The sequence below is a fragment of the Papio anubis genome, chromosome 8 (genome assembly GCF_008728515.1).
Source record: "Papio anubis isolate 15944 chromosome 8, Panubis1.0, whole genome shotgun sequence".
NCBI classification, from domain to species: Eukaryota; Metazoa; Chordata; class Mammalia; order Primates; family Cercopithecidae; genus Papio; species Papio anubis.
The window spans coordinates 15,290,769-15,311,499 of NC_044983.1; the positions used below are offsets into that span (position 1 = coordinate 15,290,769).

Consider the following 20,731-nt stretch of genomic DNA (forward strand, 5'->3'; position numbering starts at 1 on the left):
CATCCTTTCAAGATTAAGAAAAATTGTACTTAGACTAGGAAAAATAAGGAACTCCTTCAACCTGATGAGGAGATAAAGGGCATTTGTGAGAAATCTACACCTAACATCATACACAACAGTGTAAAACTGAAAGCCTTGTTTCTAAGATCAGAAACAAAACAAGGATGCTCCTCTTCACTACTTCTGTTCCACATTGTACGTAAGTTCTAGCCAGAGTAATTAGTCAAGGAAAAGAAACAAAGGCATTGAAAAGAAATAAGTAAAACTATTTTAATTTACAGATAACATGATCTTATGTATAGAAAACCTTAAGGAATTCACAATAAAAATGCTTAGCTAATAAGCAAAATATGAAATTTGCTTGATTTAAGATCAGTATGAAAAAAATCAGTTATATTGCTGTGCACTAGCAATAAACCACCCAAAAAGGAAATCTAGAAAATTCCATTTCAAAAGGCATCTAAACAAATAAAATAGGAATAAATTTACCAAGGAGGTGCATATAACACTACTAGCACACTGAAAACTACAAAACATTGCTGAAACAAATTAAAGAAGACGTCCCATGTTCATGGACTTGGAAGACCTTATATTGTTAAGATGGCAGTATTACCCACCCAAAGTGATTTACAGATTCATTGCAATTTTAATGGCTTTTTTTTTTTTTTTTGCATCAATGGAAAGGCCAATTCTCAAATTCATGTGGAATGGCAAGAAGCCCCACATAATCAAAACAGTATTCACCAAAAAAGAACAAACCTGGAAGACTCACATTCTTGATTTCAAAACTTACTATAAAACATACAGTAATCAAAACAGTGTGGTGTTGGCATAAGGATGGACATACAGACAAATAAAATAGAATTGAGAGTCCAGAAATAAACCCATACATCTTTAGCAAATTGATTTTCGACAGGGGTGCCAAAACCATCCAGTGAAGAAAGAATAATATATTTGAGTTGCACAAGGACAACTCAGTATCCACATGGCAAAAAATAAACTTGTATCCCTACCTCATATCATACAAAAAATTAAGTCAAAATGGATCAATGACCTAAATGAAGGAGCTAAAACTGTAAACTCTTAGAAGAAAATAGAGGGATAAATCTTCAGGACTTTGAATATGACAGTGAATTCTTAGATATAACATCAAAAGCATGAGCAACAAAGAAAAAATAGGAAACTTACACTATCAAAATTAAAAACTTACATGCATTAAAAAACACAAGAAAGTAAAAAAACAAACTGCAGAAGGAGAATAATATTTCCAATTCATTATCTGATAAGGGCCCTACTATCCAGAATATGCAAAGAAATCTTGTAACTCAACAACAAAAAGATACAAACACCTCTGTTAAAATATTGGCAAAAAATTTGAATAGACATTTAAACAAACATTCCTCCAAAGAAAATATACAAATGGGGAAAATAAAATTTTAGGTTTTTCATTTCAGCATTATGCAAGAAGAATATGTAGTATTATGAAAGGAATGTTGATGACCTCGTTCACATCTCACTCCATCATTTATTTGTTGTTTGATAAATCCCAGCACAGAAAAATATGCTCAACATCATTAGTCATTAGGAAAATGCAAATCAAAATCACATTGGGGTACCACTTTACACTCACTAGGATGGCTACAATTTTTTTTAAAGAAGTCTTGGTGAGGATGTAGAGAAATTGAAACCTTCCTACTTTGCTTGTGGGAATATAAAATGGTGCCACCACTGTGAAAAACAGTTTGGCAATTCTTTTAAAAGTTAAACATAGAATTACCATATGAACCAGCAGCTCCACTCCTAGGTATATACCCAAGAGAATTGAAAACAGGGACTGAAAGAGATACTTGTATACCAGTGTTCATAGCAGCACTACCCACAATAATCAAATGGTTGAAACAACCTAAATGCCCATCCAAGGATGGAGGAAATGTGGCATATCTATACAATGGAGTATTAACCATAAAAAGGAATGAAGTCCTGATACACATGGATGAACCTTGAAAACATGCTAAGTGAAAGAAGTCAATCACAAAGGATTACATATTATGATTCCCATTTTTATGAAATATCCAGAATAGGTAGATCTGTAGAGGAAAATCACATTAGTGATTACCAGGGAATGAGGAAATGGGGGAGTAGGGAGTGACAGCTTTAATGGATATGGAGTTTCTTTTGGAGTGATGAAAATATTTAGAAATTTGATATAGGTGAGAAGTGCACAAAATTGTGAATATATTACATTCTATAGAACACTTTAAAAAGCCTAATTTTACACTCTGTGAATTTCACCTCAATTGAAAATAAAAGACCCTACAGGAAAAGAGAAAAAAAACTAGGAATATTTGAGAAACATTCCATGTGGCTGAAGCATAGAACGCTAAAGATTGAGAAATACATTAATGAGGTTTGAGAGGCAAGCAAGGACTAAGCTATGTAGAGTTTCTAGGCCAAGGTTAGGAGTTTGAGAATGCAACCAAGACCACAAATGCTTATGATCATAAAGGACACTCCAAGCTGTGAGCTTCGGTTATTATAATATGCAATGAGGATTAATTACAGTGCGTAGTCAATTAGTGTTCATTTTCAGTATTCTGAAATGAAACATTACAGAATTCTGAAATGAAATCATTACACCAAATACTATTAGGGTGAAACTACTGATAAAATAAAGTAATTTCTAAGCCCAGGAATTTTATTTCAAATTAAGTGTTAGGCAGTTAAATTATAATTCGTCAAAAGTAAATTTATTGTTTCTAGAGATTTTTAACTTCTGGAAACTTCTAGATTTAACTTGTAGCACTGAAAGGACTTCCCCTGGATAATATGGTCCTATGAAATGTTTTAGAAAAAACTGTATATCCTGGGATGAAGAATGCTAAGGATCTTGCAAATGACCACATTTTTTCATAGTGCCTAATTCTGCTGATTAGACTTTCCTTTTTAATATAATGGAGAAAAATCATTATACCTCCATGTTCATATTCCAAAAATAAAATGTTAGATTTTGCATTTCAGCATGATTCAAGAAGAAAATGTAGTATTTTTGAAGGAATGTTGATGACCTTATTCAAGTCTCTGTGTGTGTTTGTTGTGTGACCTTAGGCAAGTCCCAGAGCCTCTGTGAACCAGCTTTCATATGCAGAATGAGCATCACCAGATGCAATACATGGTTCTGGACTGGATCCTGATTTGGACAGACTAGTTCAAAAGTACATTTTATAGTCAGCTGGAAAAATTGTATTAGATGAGAACCAGTTTCAGCGAAATTGGAAATTGCTTAGCCAGACATGGTGGCATGGCACCTGTTACTCCAGCTACTTGGAAGGGTGAGGCAGAAGAATTGCTTGAGCCTGGGCATTCGAGGCTACAGTGAGCTATGATCATACCACTGTACTCCACTCTGGGCAACAGAGTGAAACCCTGACTCAAAAAAAAAAAAAAAATGGATTTACTGAAAAACAAGTGGAATGTATGTAAAACATTGTCTCATTTGGTTTTTTTTAAAAATACACCTGTAGATTTGTATATCTGTATCTGTGGATCCATCCATTTATCTATCGTTCAAAAGATTCAGAAGATGCAGTTTTAATTTATTTGCTAGTTTGTATTTTCTGATTTTCTACAGTGCACATATACTGTTATAATAAAAAGGCGTATTTTACAATTAAAATAGATACATCTTATGATATTTTAAAACAGAATGGACACCCTATATTTCAGGGGTGTTGATAGGCACATAAGCACTCACAGTCAGCTAGCCATTGATTTGCAGTTTCTTCATTTACTTCAGTTATTGCTAAATATTCAGGATTACTAGTAAATACGTTCTTTACTCATGTGATTCCTTTACCATCTTTTTTAGAGGCATTCAGAAGTCCAGTATTTCGACATGGAACAGATAAGAATGGATTCAGCTTGGGTTTCAGTAAAAACATGCGACAAGTGTTTGGTGATGAGAAGAAGTACTGGTTGCTACCCATTTTTTCAAGGTACTCTTTTGTGAAAATTTTCAGGCTCTAACTAATGAAAATAATATAGCAAAAGATAGTTTCAGGAAAAGCCTCTAGTTCCATAGACTTGCAATTCTGTGTAGGAACTCTTATTTTTTAAAAGTATTGTTCTGTGATTCACTGTAATATCACGTAGAAGTCAGTTAATTCATCATCTTCCTAAACACTATGTTGAACTCAGTGTCTAATACACAATTTTTTTTATTTTATTTTATTTTTTTTTTGCCTATAGTATAGCATGTTCTACTCTCAGACATCAGCATTTTGGCAGGGTTTCACTCTGTTGTCTTTCATATGGTTCAGTTCTAAATTTTTGTTTTAATTCTAGTCTAGGTGATGGCTGCTCCTTTCCAACTTGCCTTGTTAACCAGGATCCTGAACAACCATCTACTCCCGCAGGGCTGAGTTCCACAGCTAAAAAGTAATCTCATATATTTTTTTTTCATTTTACTTTCAAATAATGTATTTTACCATATTGTGTCTTTTGGTTACATGTTCCTTTGAAAAAAAATTAAGACCATAAGAGAATTTCCTGCAATGGTTTCCACTTGAAATGAGGGAAAAAAGAAAGTATGATTGAGGAGGGATACATTAGAAGCTTCAATTATACTTGTAAAATGGTGTTATTAATCTAAGTGTGAGTAAAAAGGTGTTAATTCTCTATACATTTTGGTTGACTGAAATCTTATTTTTTAAATGTAGTGCTTAAAAGAAAAAAAAAAAATGTAAGTCAAAGTTAGCTACCCACTGCTCAGTTAGGCAGACAGGGTAAAATTGCCCCTGACCTGCCCTGTCTTTCTTCTCTGTGGTAACTGGTAAAGAAACTTGAGGCTTTTGGAGATCAAATGGATCCCCAGACACCTTCTTGACAATTCCATTTTAATGTATATTATGGGCTTAGTGCCCTTGAAAGACCTCTAAAGATTATCTGAGCCATTTCTGTGGAGAGAGGAGCCAGAGTCTTGGAAATTCATTGTCTGGAGGATTTTGCTCCAGCTTTAAGTTTGTTTTGATTCCAGACTATCAAGAATTTGAGGTTGGCCTCGGAAAGACCTGACATTTGATTCTGAATGTGCTACTAACTGGCAAAAGGAAAAATTACTTAAACTTTTAAAATGCTATGTATGAATTTCCAATGGTTTGAAACACCAATTTTTATATCTTTGTGACAGATTTGAGTATAACCATTCCTCTAATTTTTAAATGAAAGCCAGTAGCAAAAGCATAACCATAATATAATTCTTCATTAAATGTTAGAGCTTTTCTTAGTTGCTTCAGTGCCACATACACAGTAATCCACACCAACACTCCATATTGAACATTTCTTGTTGAACACAGTACCTTTTCCTAGGGAGCCTGGAGTGACCCCATAAACCTCCAGGCGGTGTTCCTGGTAGCCATTCTAAAGTACTTGTTGTTGTTGTTTGTTGGTTTGTTTTAGTTTTAGTTTTGAGACAGGGTCTCACTTGTCACCGAGGCTGGAGAGCAGTGGAGTGATCGTGGCTCACTGTAGCATGACCGCCCAGGATCAAGCGATCCTCCTGCCTCTGACCTTTTAAATTGGGAATTAAATTTAAAAGGAATTTATATTTAAAATCCTTTTAAATTGTCAAAAGAGATGAAGAGTATTTGTCACCCCATCCCTAGAGTGAGCTATGTACAGGACAGACCCTACCAGTTAGTGAAGGTGCCCGGTGTATGTATTTCACAGGGACATTCAAGGGCATCAGAGTTTTTTACTAGATCATGCTTTGTGCATTTGGGCTTGAAAATCCCACAGAGCTAAATGTTTATGGTTTTTCATATACCTCAGTGCAGAAAAATCTAGTTTTAATAAATTATTCAGAATATGTTTCAAGCTTTTACAAAATTCAGTAGTAGTTTATAATACTTTTTTGCCCTTTGTGTTTTTTAAATAATTTAAGAAATTATTTTGGTTTTAGAGATAATATTTCTCCTTCCACTAAGGGCACCATGAGATTTGGGAGAAATCTTAGTTCTGACACTGTTACCCAACTAGGTGATCTTGAAGAAGTAATCTTTTGAGGGCTCTGTTTCCTTTGAATGTTGAGGTCAGATTTAGACAGCTAAAGTCTCTTTCTTCTGTAGGATTGTACTATCTCCCATGTTTAGCCCATATAAAATTTTTGTGGCAAGTTCTGTTCTCTTCTGTACTTCAGAGTTGAATATCTTGCTGTCTACTTGACATACGCACTTGGACACCTAAAAATCATCTCCAAATAAACAGGTTCAGAGCAGAACTTTGAATTTGATTCCCAGCCATGTGTACCCTCATCACCACCCTAAACCGGAATCTCCTCCATGCTTCCATATATCAGTATTAGTGACCTCCATTCTCCCATGTGTTCATGCTAGAAACGGTGGGGTCATCCTGGATTCCTCTCTTTCAATTACTTTGTATTTACTGCATTTGCAAATCCTATCAGATGTCTCTTTAAGTGTATCTATAATCTGAATACTTTCTAACGACCTACAAGGCGTCTTTCCTGGTCCTAGCCGTCATCCCTGCTCCCATGGATTACTTCAGTAGTTTTCTAACTGGTCTAACATTTTTGCCCCACTCCAATCTATTTTCCCTTCAGAATATAAGTCAGATTGTGTCACTCTTCTACTGAAAGCTCTGTTAGTTTCCCATCTTACTCAGAATAAAAGCTAATGAATGTCCGTTCCATCACTTAACAAGACTGTCTGATCTGACCCCAAACAGTCATTCTTTTTTTTTTTTTTTTTTAATGGATACAGGGTCTTCCTGTCTCTATTAACAGCCTGTTGCCCAGGCCGGAGTGCAGTTCTGTGATCATAGCTCACTGCAGCCTCAAACTCCTGGGCTCAAGCAATCCTCTCCCCTTCGCCTTCTGGATGTCATTGTTTTTTACTTTCCTTTCACTCACAATCCTCAGACACACAGATCTTGCTGTTTCTCACATGGACCAAGCATGTTCCTTATGTAGTGCCTTGTCCTTGCTAATTTCCTTTCCTTGCCATTCTTCCTCCAGATCTGAGTGAGCTGTGTCTTCTCTTCATTTATATTCTGTTCAGGCGTAACTTCAGAATAGAGGCAGTCTTTGATAACCCTTTGTAAAATAGTAACTTTCTCTGCCACTTCCTGTTACACTGATTTTTTTTTTCTTTCTTTTTTTTGAGACAGAGTCTCACTCTGTCACCCCGTCTGGAGTGCAGTGATGCAATCTGGGCTCACTGTAACCTCTGTCTCCCAGGTTCAAGCAATTCTATTGCCTCAGCCTCCCCAGTAGCTGGAATTACATGTATACCACAATGCCCGGCTAATTTTTGTATTTTTAGTAGAGATGGGGTTTCACCATGTTGGCCAGGCTGGTCTCAAACTTCCTGACCTCAAGTGATCCACCTGCCTCAGCCTCCCAAAGTGCTGGGATTACAGGCGTGAGCCACTGTGGCCAGCCTGATTTTTTCAGTTGTTATAGCTCTTATTATCACCTGACTTATTTCATTTGTGTATATGTATATATGTGTATATATAGATATATATACACACACACAAAAAATTTATTTTTCTTCCTCAATAACAGTGAAATTTCCATGAGAACAGTGATTTTGTTTGTTAAAGTGACAGGTACTCAATAAATATTGTTGAATGAATGGATTCTTGCCCTTTGCTAGAGTCCTGTTAGCAGTAATGAATCTTCAGAGTCCCTAAACCAGGATCTAGTTAGTCTTCTGTACCTGTTATGTGGTCCCTTTGTTGAAGAGTAATAATTAAAGTAAGATATTTTGTATAATATATTTAAACCTGTATGGAGATAGGCTGTTTTCTATTTTTTAAGATTTGCCTCCAAAATTTTAATAAGGAGTTGTTAAAGCTACACAAAATTGAAATATTCTAAAATTTTAGATATGAGGTAATTAAGAAGAAAAAGCATACCCATATATCCTTTAAAAACATAATAGTTACTATATATAGTTGAACTCAAATATGTGAAATTATTCTTGAAAGAATTTTAAGTAGCTTTTTCTTTTGAATACTATACAATTACTATTTCAGAACATTCTAAAACATCACTAATAGTTTCTATGCCAATAATGTTTCCTAAGTGAAATATTTTTATGTATATTTTTTCATGCCATCCAATATGTTGATATATGGCATTTCCACCTAAATTTTAAAGAAAATACTTCTTACAAGACTCCTCACTCCCCAGACTGAACATTGGGTTTGTAAGACCTGATAATTTCAGATGTGTTTTATATGCCTACAAGATAGTTTGCTCAAATTTTTTGTTTCAGTTTTACAGAAGAAGATAGAGAAAATTGTGTTCAAGACCATTTAGGCCACTTTAGAAGCTGTAGGCCAGTTTTTCTTCAACTTTGTCTTCCTACCATGACGTTCATACTTTCTTCCATATCCACATATCACTTACAAAATTAATAGTTTTCTGTATTTAAATTGGCACTTATGCTTATTTTTAAAGCAAAGTTTATACCACTCTCATAAATGAGAAACTGGCATAGCTTTCTATAAATAGAATATAACTTTAAAAATAGGGCAGGCGTGGTGGCCCATGCATGTAATCCTTGCACTTTGGGAGGCTAAGGCAGGAAGATCACTTGAGACCAGGCATTTGTGATCAGACTGGACAACATAGGGAGACCACTCTACAAAAAACAAAACAAAATAATCAGCTGAGGGTGGTGGTGTGGTCCCAGCTACTCGGGAGGCTGATAGGGGAGGATTGATTGAGCCAAGGAGGTTGAGGCTATGACTGCACCTCTGCACTCCAGCCTGGGGAACAGAGTGAGAATCTGCCTCAAACATAAATACATACATAAAATTGATAATAAAATACTATTATTAAGTTCTAACTACCTGCTAAAGCCTGGAGCTGAGGACTATTCTCTGGAGATTTGCCACTGTTAGAGATTGTCATCTTACTGTAAGCAGAAGAAGGAAAAGAGACTGAAGAGAGAACACTTTTCTCACCACTAGTCAGTGCTATTTAATGTCTTCTTCTTGTATTCCCCACATTATTTTGTGTACCTCCTGCAATCATCTTGCATTGCAAGTGGTCTTGGTTCCGTACATTGAGAAACAATCAACTTTACTATCAAAAATTAGCTTATGATGATTTTGATGATTATTCAATTATTATTCAGTTCCGAAAACCATCAGTTTCCTGCAAAGCCATTGAGAGAGTCCCAGAGCCACCTTCTTACTGATTCTCAGTCTTGGACGGAGAGCAGCACAAACCCAGGAAAATGCAAAGCAGGTAAGGGTGTGCTTGTTTGGCTATCTTTTGATATATTTTATTTTTAGAAGGTAAACATGGTTTTAAAAAAATCCATTATATTACCCACAGACTTTTTCTTAGTTTGGAGTCAGATTCCCATTCTAAATTCAGAATTATTTTCAAAGAACTATTCATGAGGTTCGTTAATACCTGTTAGCAGCAGAAAATCATTTTGTGAAAGATGGATCTGCATTGCCTTTTTTCTGTTTAAAGAACCAAATCTTTATCACATTCCTCAAGTAAAATGATAGAAGTAAATTCAAAATATAAAGTGTAAAAGTGAAAAAAACTACAATCAAATCAGATAGTAGAAAACTATCTACTGAAAAGGACCTTAAATTATTCAGTTCTTTTACTGTAAGATTTCTGTCCAATTTCAAAATGTCTGAGTAAAGTTATTGCGTAATTACCATAACTTCAGCTGCCTGAGATTTCTTCATATCTCACTCACATTCCTCTTGTTACTGTTGTTGATTTTAATCTTTTGTTTTCTTCAGTCAGTGTAGTTTATTAGCAAGGAACAAGCAAGGCTTCAAAGTCAGACCTGATTTAAAAATCCTAATTTAGGCTCCCAGTAGTGTGTGATATTTGTTACGTTACCCAATATCTTTTAGACTTAGCTTCCTTCTTTTCCAAAGACTACCTATTTCTCAGTGTTGGTAAGGAGTAGACAAAATAGGGTGATCATACATGCATATGTGTGTACGTATGTGTGGTGTCCACATAAAGGAGTTAAAGCCATACATCTATGATAAAGGTGTTATTAGCCAGAAAATCTTCAGACTGACTACTAACCTTTTCTCCTTCATTTCTAGTCTTTTCAAATAAACTGGTCAATGTTTTAAAATGTAGTGAACCAAAGTCAGACAACATGAGAGTTTGAAGAAACCTTTGGGATTTAGTGGTAGTGAAAAACAAATGGATGATCCCAAGTAAATATTCTAGTCATTATTTCATATATTATCAGTCGTCTTCTCCTAAAATACAAGCTTTCTTTAAATAGCCTTATTTTTAACAAATATATTTTCCTCCCAGAGAGTCCCATGATTTGACTATTCATAATTTGGTCACTCTCTCAACCTTCAAATATGCCGTTTCACTTTCTAATCTATGGCAAGGACTAGGCATTGCCTAAACAAACTTTGATGACACCAATTTGTTCTTTGAATCCATCAGTTTCCTTAGAGGCAGAGAGGTGAGAAATAGTTGGGGGTCAATTGTTGAGAAGTGGAAAAAAAGCAACTCCTCTTCATCCAGAAGGGATTAACGTTTCATCTTATATAATTTGTATTAACATAGCAGTGGTTTCTTGATTTTCACATGCTGTTATAATTCTTCGGCATGTTCGATTAATTTTTTTGTTAGTTGGATGGGTGAAATGAAGAACTACTTAAAGTTTAAAAGATGATGTATAGGAAGGAAAAGAAACAAGAAAAATGAGGTGAGAAAGCGCTCAAAGATTGGTTTGACTAGAATGAGGTTGGTAGAGGAAGAATTTGGAAATGTCGATGTAACCTGATGTGAGCAGTGTGGGTCAATATATCTTTCATTATTACGTTCCTCTACTTCCTCAGATGTATATTTGTTTTTAGTGTTTTGTGTGTGTGGTAGAGAGAGATAGTGGTTGTAACTGACACTGTGTAAGGGGTGTGTGTGTTTCTATATAACCATCATATATATACCCTTATTGTGTACAAGGCACCTTTGGAAGTCTACCAACGGATTCATAATTCATAGATGAATAACAAGTTTTTGCTTATTTGTTCAAAAGCAACCGAAAATGCTAACTTATGTTCTTTCATTAAGGTATGAGCAATCCTGCGTTAACCATGGAGAATGAGACTTAACTCTTCAAGCAAGATAAATTCTACTTTACAAAAGTACGATAATTTTCCCTTTATTTTGTATTTTTAACAGTCTTCTAATTTTCTTAGGGTAAATAGTTTCCATAAACATTTTTATTAATTTATGAGTGACTTATATAGAAGATCTTTTACCTGACTTGTGAGATTGCATTAGCCATGCTGAGGCTTCTGAGCACAGACCTAGCTTCAGTATTAGCTGGTATTTAGGTTAACTTGATGAATTATAGAAATAAGTTGATGAACAAAAGTCATTTTATAGTAATGCATTAAGTGGCAAGGATCAATCCTAAAATCCTGAACTATACGTAAAAATTATCTTGTCACTTATAAAGTGAAATTAGAAATTAGAGTAATTATTTTTAATTTTTCTTCATTTTTCAGAATATATACAGTGGTCATATCCTTGACCATCCATTAGGAAACTCTCACTGAGTCTAAGTGCAATATAATTATATCTCATTAAAGTACTCATTAGCACACTGTCATTCCCATTTTTGGGTCATAGTAGGGCCTTATAGCATATGTTAACCTTAAAATGATAGGTGTTCCAAATCATTTTCTTTAAACCTTATTTTTTTTAAAAAACCCAGCAGTTCCAAATCAGTTTCTTTAACATATGATCTGTTTGTAAGCCTGCAGTCAATAGAAAGCTACAGTAAGGAACCCCTTTGGAACAAACAACTATATAATAAACAATTTACAGAGCTGAATATGAAAGGTAGCAAGATAACTCTCATTTACAAAACTGCAATCTAGAATCCTAAAGTCTATGAAAAGCAAGAGGTTCATTTGTAAAACAAAATGATTTGCATCAAAGTTCATGGATATCTGTTTTTATTTGCTCTGGTTTTGATAAATTAGCCATGTATTGTAATAGCAAAATGCTGATCTGGCAATTTGCCAGCTGACTAGTATCTGATTTTGGGAAGACCAGGATCAGCTCTGAATACCTGATGCTACAATAATCAGACTGACCATAACTGCTAAAATAGTAAATTTAATCTGAATTTGATTAAATGGCAAAGACACATTATTATATTTCTGAAGATAATTTTAGAATGGAACTATAGCAAATATGAGTCACTAGCCAATACCACAAATAACCTATTAAACAGAACATAGTTCTGTAAAACAGAATTTCACAGGATTTTTTTTCAATATTTTGAAGACATCAGTTACAGTAACTGTTGTTTTTAAGGTCAGTGCTATTAGGAATTTTTCTGTGTGTTAAGCGTTTTACATAGTTACATGGTAATATATAAAAGCCATCGAGAGTTCCCAGTATTTTGACACAATACCAGCATTGTGTGTATCTCCAACACCTTGCACAATGCCAGACATATAGTAGGTTCTCAACATTTGACGGATAAGTGACAAAATAAAAACTGAAATTAAAAATCTGACAAACTTGATTTTATTAATTCAAATATGACATTAGCAGTCATAATCACAAAATGGCAGCATGAATCAGTGCTATAGATCTAAAAATGTACCCCTGATTTTCTGATGTAATGTTTCTATTCTATTGATATAACCAGTTGCAGTAACATGTTTTGTTTTCTTAATTTTCCCTAAAGTAGCTAATAGACACTAGAGTTTTAAAAATAATTTTTTCCTGCTTTGCATCTCAGATTTGCAATTCATTCAAATTGTATTTATATCAAATAATAGTCTGATATTGATGTGCCTAACTTATATTAAATATCTTCATATTGGCTGGGCGCGGTGGCTCATGCCTGGTAATCCCAGTACTTTGGGAAGCTGAGACGGGTGGATCACAAGGTCAGGAGCTCAAGACCAGCCTGACCAACATGGTGAAACCCCGTCTCTACTAAAAATACAAAAATTAGCCGGGTGTGGTGTGGCATGCCTGTAATCCCCGCTACTCAGGAGGCTGAGGCAGGAGAATCAACTGAACCCGGCAGGCGGAGGTTGCAGTGAGCCAAGATCACGCCATTGCACTCCAGCCTGGGAGCCTGGGTGACAGAGCAAGACTCTTAAAAAACAAACAAACAAAAAAACTTCATATTTTTTCTCCTATTTTTGAACTACATTAGTAAATGATATCACTTTTTTATAAAATAGTTGTTTGTTCAGCAGTTTCCGGATGGTTATAATGTGCCTAAACCCATAGTTAGTACTGAAAAGTAAATTAAATTTAGCTCACCAACCTTTTCTATCATATGGTATAAATAAAAAAATGCTGGCCGGGTGTGGTGGCTCACACTTGTAATTTCAGCTCTTCGGGAGGCCAAGGCAAGCAGATTGCTTGAGCTAAGGAGTTCAAGACCAGCCTGAGCAACATGGTGAAATCCCATCTCTACCAAAAATACAAAAAGAAAAAAAATTAGCTGGGTGTGGTGGCATGTGCCTGTGGTCCCAGCCACTCCAGAGGCTGAGGTGGGAGGATGAGAGGATGGCTTGAGCCAGGGAGGCGGAATTTGCAGTAAGCTGAGATCAAGATCACATCACTGCACTCCAGCCGGGGCGACAGAGTGAGGCCCCGTCTCGAAAAACAACAAAACAAAAAGTTGTGCTTCTATGCACATGAAATTTCAAAATCATTTCGCTAGATGTCCTTCCCGACTCAGTTGCCACTCCTCAACTCCATTCAGCCTCAGATGAATGCAGAGCTAACAACATAGAACCCTGCCACTCACATTGTAGCCCCAAACCAAGCAACATTGTCATGCCCTGGAAGACTGATAGAAATGCAGAATCTGCCGGGCGCGGTGGCTCAGGCCTGTAATCCCAGCACTTTGGGAGGCCGAGATGGGCAGATCACAAGGTCAGGAGATTGAGACCATCCTGGCTAACACGGTGAAACCCCGTCTCTACTAAAAATACAAAAAACTAGCCGGGCGTAGTGGCGGGCGCCTGTAGTCCCAGCTACTTGGGAGGTTGAGGCAGGAGAATGGCAAGAACCCGGGAGGTGGAGCTTACAGTGAGCCGAGATCGCGCCACCGCACTCCAGCCTGGGCGACTGAGCAAGACTCCGTCTCAGAGTCTGCATTTTTTTTTTTTAAATTTTAATAGGATCCCCTCTTGTATATGCGTATTAAAGTTTGAGCGGTATTGATGTAGAGGTCCGTATTCAAGAACACATCTACTGAGCCTGCTAGCATAGTAAACAGTTTTGAATGAGGGATGCTATTGAAACAGATTATGAAATGAGTTGGTTCATTTTGCATGTTTATGGTTAACACAGTAGTTTCATGTTTTCTGTTTCATTTCAAGGTATCAATGCTGTAGATGATGGAAGAGGCTTCCCACAGGAAGGTGCCACTGGTCAGTTATGCCTATATCCCTTTGGCTGGAAATGCAGAATATGAATTGATCAGTTATCTCCAAGCCATTGCTTAAAATATAACATGTTTTGGACCCAATACACACATTGTTACAACTAATACAAATTCCTATTAAATATTAAAAGTAGTTCTGGTTTATTAATCAACAGGGAAAACATCTTCTCCGAAAAACTTGGAATAAATTCAAGGACCAGTTTTTACCCAAATACATGGGTAGCACGGTTTATGACATAGAAAGTCCATTAATGATCTGATCTTCTGAATCTGAAAATGGAGACTATTAAGATATTAAGATTTCAGAGATTTCAAGTCACATTATAATGATAAGCGTTATTCATAAAACTTACCTTTAAGAAGGTGGAAGTGGCAAAGCATACTTCTTTTTGTTCCTCTGGTGTGAATCCAGCCTCAGACTGAGTGAACTGTGATAATTATGAAAATTCATTACAGAGTCCAGGTGGCCTGCAGTTGAAGATCTTCAGCCATTTTGCCTCAGTTAAATCCAGCCCTTGTTTTCTGCTGGAAAATGTGTGGACATTGAAGCCTGAGCTCCCTCTTAAAGCAGTTGGCTGGAATACTTTTGTCAGAATACAGTACATTTCTATTACATCAGAAATATATTTTCATCTCTTCTAATCTTCTTAAATTGGGAAATTTACAATAGCAATTATGAAGATTGTTTTATGACATTCTTTTGTCAGTTTGGCTTTTTAAAAATCTCTTTTTAGATTATTTCTCCTGTTGAATATAGTAAAAATATTGAATTTCTCTTAAGAATTCCTAATAGGTCAATAGATTTACCGTCCAGTTATATCTGTATTATTTGTTTCTCATCTCATCAAAATTATGACAGGTAAACTATATTTTTCCTTAAACACCTATTAAGATTAAATTATGCAAATCATCAAATAAAAATCATACAACTTTTGGAAAGTTAGTTCAACATGAACTAAAATGGATGCTGTTTGGAAATTTAGTTTGAGATAAACTAAAATGGTGTGTTTGTTGATGCCAGAATGTTCAGCTTCAGTCAATATAATAAGCTCTTGTGCCTTGTATGCACTATTTTTAAAAAGTTTTCTTGAGTCCAGTATAATTTATGTAAATGTTAACAATTAGAATAATACTCTGTATGTTTTTTTGGTACTGATTTTGAGAATTTAAAGCAGATTACCTTTTAAAACTGGACCAACTAAGTAATTGGTATTTAATCCAAGAGAAAATGGTGATAAACTTTTCAAAATCTTTGTTAAACCAAACATTCAACACAAAATAAACTAGAAGGCCAGAGGATAATGGAATAAAGGATCATTGCAATTACTTATCCTTCCTAAAACTATAGTTTTATATTAATTGTGCTTATGGAGGAAACAATGTCAGCCAAGTCCATTTTATAGTCAGAGTGCAATTCTTTGAACAGTAGAAAAATCTGCAGTCTTTTACAGATTTGTTTTAAGCTAACGAGTTTCATCTGACAATCTGCTTCAAGAAATCTCAGAAAATATGATAACATTTTAACTTTCATTTTAGAGCACGTTTTGGTCATTTTAAAAAATACCTGAAGTGCCAGACTGGAACCTATAGCTACTGCTAGAAGTCTTAAAACCAACAGCAGCACAGGATGTATTAAGAATTATATGAAGTCAGGTTTTTTTTTCCAAAGCACAGTACTATTAGCTGTTTTGGTGGACAGGATTCGATTAAGTATTCCCTCTTGTCAAACTGGAAGCTAGGGGAAAAAGAGGGATTTTTATCCTTTACTCTGCTAGAGTACAGTTACGCCCCTTTCCCCCAGTCTTTTCTACAATTAAATATATGTCAATGCACATTAGAATCAGATTTGAAAAAGTTAAAACAATTTCATTGTTGTAATTGTTCCCTTTCTGTTTTCATACAGTGAATAACCTTTAAAGGGTTGTTTTGTTTTGTTTTGAATTATAGGAGTTATAATTTTTGGAGATGCTTGCATATCTTATTAGATATGCAATATAAATTTATCTGAGAGAACAAAGTGCTAAATAAATAGATCTACATTTTGTACATATTTATATAAAATTTACCTTTAAGTATTTGCTTTAAAAAATTTAATGGCTTTACTCGAACTTGAAGACACATACTTCAACTGTCCTTATTGTCCATTAAACTGATAATTTTTATTTTTCTTGTTTTTATAGATTTTACTATATAGGAATCAAGATTTAAGAAATTTTGCATTAAAAATAATGTACCAATGCTTCATATACATTAGTTATTTGCTATTATGTAAGGAAGAGGATTGTTATTTCAAAGATATATTAACTGTTGCATCTGAATACAATCATGATGCATTCAAGGAAGTTCATATCCATGAATTCACTCCTAATATACCCTAATAAAGTGGTTGATCACCTTCATTACCTGTCCATAAGAAATTGCCTTTGCACTGACAATATAAATTATTTTAAGCATACATTTTCCTAATAGTTTATTAGAGCTACTAATGGCAAAATTCATGTCTTCAGTGTAGTCATAACATAGGTCTTTGGGGGAGGGGTAGTGAGAAGATAAGGTGTTTACTTCGTAGTAGTTCAGTGATTCTGAGGACAATTAGACTATAAAACTCAAGTACACTGTAATCAATAGACAACTATTGGAAATATGGCATACGTTGACAAAAAAAACTAGGGAAATCAAAGATATAAATCATATTTATAAAAAATTAGGCAATCGTGATTCATGCTTCAAGAAAACATGAAAAACGTGTTACTCCATTATGTTATAAACTAGCAGATTTTCCCTATTTTGAAATACATGTAAACTTGCTCGGCTGATTCTGAACTGTATCCTTTAGTATATACTTATATTGTCAGATACTTGTTTGTAAAAGTGATGGTTCTGATACCTTTGATCAAACATAGATACAAACCTCAGAAAATGGTAAATGCAAAGCAGTTTACATTGTAAATCATGATGAAGGTATACTCCAGCACAACCATCCCACCCACACAGTCAGACTACAGATTCTGACCAAATTGACAAATATTTTGACCAAAGTGACATTTCAACAAGTGGATTTTTCACAAATAACACGTTTAGTATCTTTCTGCAGAAACGTGTTCTTCCTAAGCAGAAGGCCACCTGGCTTAATCCCAAATGTTTTATATTCTTTTCCACATACTTAGCCCATTCAGCACCGATTTCCTCTTATATGTGGAAGGAGACTATGTTACACACCTGAAGTATTTGTTACTCTTTTACAAAGATACCACTAGGATTTTCTCACTTTGTCATGGTAAAAATTGCTAGATTCTACTTTTTATTGCGAGTTTTGGCAATTTGATCTTGTAACGCCATGAAAAGCATTAAGTAGAAGCCAACATGAACCTAGATTTTACAACTGAGCAATCTGTTCCCCCCCAGATTTCCTCTGGAATTTATTATCCAAGGATCTTACTGTGTTACAGAACACAGGAAATTGTATTATACTTTATAATGTTGCAAACCATGCATTTTCCTTTTCTCTTTTCCATAAGATTTATTTTTTTTTTTATTATGGTAGTGCCCTGGGTTGTAAACAGTGGACATCACCAAAAGGATGAAATCAAGTAGGCTTGTTTCAAAGAAACTCCTGTGAATCAAGAACTATGAACATGAAGTATCTCCCAGAATAATGTTCAGTGTTGCAGGAGACTCTGAAACAGGGCACCCATTTCTTTTTCCTTCCTCAAATAGTCCCCTTGAAATGTGAGCAAACAACTACGATGATGCAGTCCAGGTATCTAATAGCTCAATCACCAACACCCTCTGAGAATTGTTCCTATACCAGCAAAAAGTTCAAATACAATAATCTGGGCAATGCCAATAGAAGACACTTAATCATTTGCAGACCTTTCTTGTTGCAGGAAAGTGACGGCAAAAAACAAACTGATGAAAAATGTTCAAAAATAGATCTTTTTGATGTTCTTGTTCATAGCCAGCATTCAGTATTTCTGTATTGTTTACATTTGGGGGAAAATGTCTGTTAAGACTAATCTTCTGAGTGGTTTGAGTACCAATTAAACCAAAGGGAAACTTGTTATAAGTTATTTTAAGCCCTGGTTTATGGCTAGTTCCCTATTGCTCAGGAAAAATACTACTACTTTATGGTTTATGAAAACAACCTATGATTTATGTTGCATCTTCCAGGTAAGGTTTAACAGTACCAGGAGCTGAATCCTACCTGAAATTATTAATACTTAATAGCTTCTGTTTGATGGATAAAGGTGCTTAATTGAAAAAAAAAAAAAGCATAATATACTTCAAGTAATTACTTCAAACACAAAATTCTGTTGATGCTGAATTTAAAGATAATACAGAATGTGTCAGTTCTCCTGTTGTATTTTACTCAGTTATGAGAGCAAGGCTATTTTGTCAGTTCAGATTTTGTGTCTTTTTTCTGTCAGTATGTATGGCTCCCTAAAGTGTACTATTAAAAACATCTTAAATGAACTAATCAAACACTTACTGTGTGAAAGCTGAGTACTTTAAAAAGCGACCTTAATTATAAAGTAATCTTGGAGTAGCATGCAAATGTGCTAAAGTTATTTTAAAAACATATACTTAGGCAAGAAGTAGAGGACAGCCCCAGAATGGCTACAATGAATGGAAGGAAAGCCTATGTACACACATATAGCTCAAGAACAAGTTGTTATTATACATGGGTTTTGCAGTGATAGAAGATACCTGCTAACAACTTACAGTATTAGTTTTTTAGAAAAACAAAACAGGTATATGGCATGAGTGAAACAGTTCCCCGTCAAAAACACTTAAAACCTATGACATGACTAGTAAGATATAAAATATTAAGTCCCCTTGGAGTCTTGCAAACTTGCATTTCCTAACAATTTGGAAGCCATGATGATATTGTCTGAAGCTAAAGGAACTCCAATTTCTTGGTATGGTACCAAATAAAGATTCTTATCTTTTGGGAGAAAGAGCCAAAAAAGAAGAGTGTGAAAGCAGTGAATTTCCCCTCCTTTGACAATAAAGCAAGAGGGCAGATTATATTCATGAATGCTTCTCATGTACAAAAAATTCTTCCATACCAGGAAGGAGAGTATTGACCAGTTTATATTTAAAAAGAAAATGAAGAGTAATTTTGGAGAAGGGTAGCTTGTTCATTCACCTACAGACTATGACTACAAAGCAATGAAATGGACTTCTAAAGAGAAATTGCTCAATTGCTTTTATACTAAACGTTAAATTGACTAATGCTATAGAAAACCATATAATACAAGTTAGAACAAATGGAAGTTATCTAGTGATAATGTAAATGAATCTTGTTTTTTGGAATTTTCACTCTATGGTGACTTTTTTTTTAACTTTTAAAACCTGAAATGAAAAATCTGCAGGAGTTGGATGTGTACAGTCCTACATTTCTATAATGTCTTAACAGAAAAATAAATGACAGGTAACATTGTTATAAATGAAGCTCTCATATAAATTACACCAACGTAGCAAATGGCATGTGTGAACTGGCCTTCACTACAAAGCACTGACACACAATAATCAGTATGTTTCCTATCCCTTTATTTATAAATTCTGACACATTTATTTTATAGACATGAGATAACATGCATTCATAATTTGATTCCACCTCAGGTTGTCTACCCAGAGGAGCCACTGCATTTGGCAATGTCGATGAAACAGCAAACAGGACAGATACAGACCCTTGAGTTTCTTCTAGTAGAGAGGTGGACAAGCCTTTTTTTTAAAATTTTTATTTTTTTAAAAAGGCCAGGTAGCAAATATTAGAGGCTTTGCAAGCTAAGATAAAATGAAGGACATTACTAAGGTACTCAAACAAGGAAACTTTTTACAAAATTTTTATTCTAAAAATTGAAAACTCAAAATATCGAGTACAGTTTTTTTTTTTTTTTAGTAATAGAGGTCTACTAATGGGAATAATGGGATTTTTTTGGCAGGGGAGGGGAGGTAACACTTTGTTCAACTTGGGCTAAAAGTTGGTATTCCCTCATCGGAATAAATTGAAAATGTTAATCTGTTAATGCCGATGTGTAATGAGATTTCACGTATTTCATCTTTGGAAGTGTCTTTTCACACAAATAGGTCGAGATACTAAATACTGACACATCCACCCATGAGCATGTGATTTTACTTAAGCATATTCATCACTTGTAAGGCATTTGTAGGATTCATCTTTTTGGTATTTGCCCTTTAGCATGTCATTCATTCAAGATGATTCATTTCCAACAGAAGATTAAGAGGAAAGTCTTCAACTG

General features: G+C 34.9%; 1 protein-coding gene across 2 annotated transcripts in view; it reads left to right on the forward strand.

Moving 5' to 3' along the window:
• ZDHHC2 (zinc finger DHHC-type palmitoyltransferase 2) overlaps positions 1–18,947 on the forward strand; it is a 93,947-nt gene extending 75,000 nt beyond the window's left edge. Inside the window, exons 9-13 of one of the 2 annotated variants that reach the window (XM_017961790.3) lie at positions 3,866–3,992; positions 4,342–4,434; positions 9,165–9,277; positions 11,105–11,178; positions 14,401–15,769. In XM_017961790.3, coding sequence (XP_017817279.1) covers positions 3,866–3,992; positions 4,342–4,434; positions 9,165–9,277; positions 11,105–11,145 — 374 coding nt within the window. In that variant the 3' untranslated portion in view covers positions 11,146–11,178; positions 14,401–15,769. Of the gene's footprint in view, positions 1–3,865; positions 3,993–4,341; positions 4,435–9,164; positions 9,278–11,104; positions 11,179–14,400 lie in introns of both variants that reach the window. The other variant, XM_003902460.5, reaches the window with a different exon arrangement.
• Positions 18,948–20,731: the final 1,784 nt, after the last annotated feature.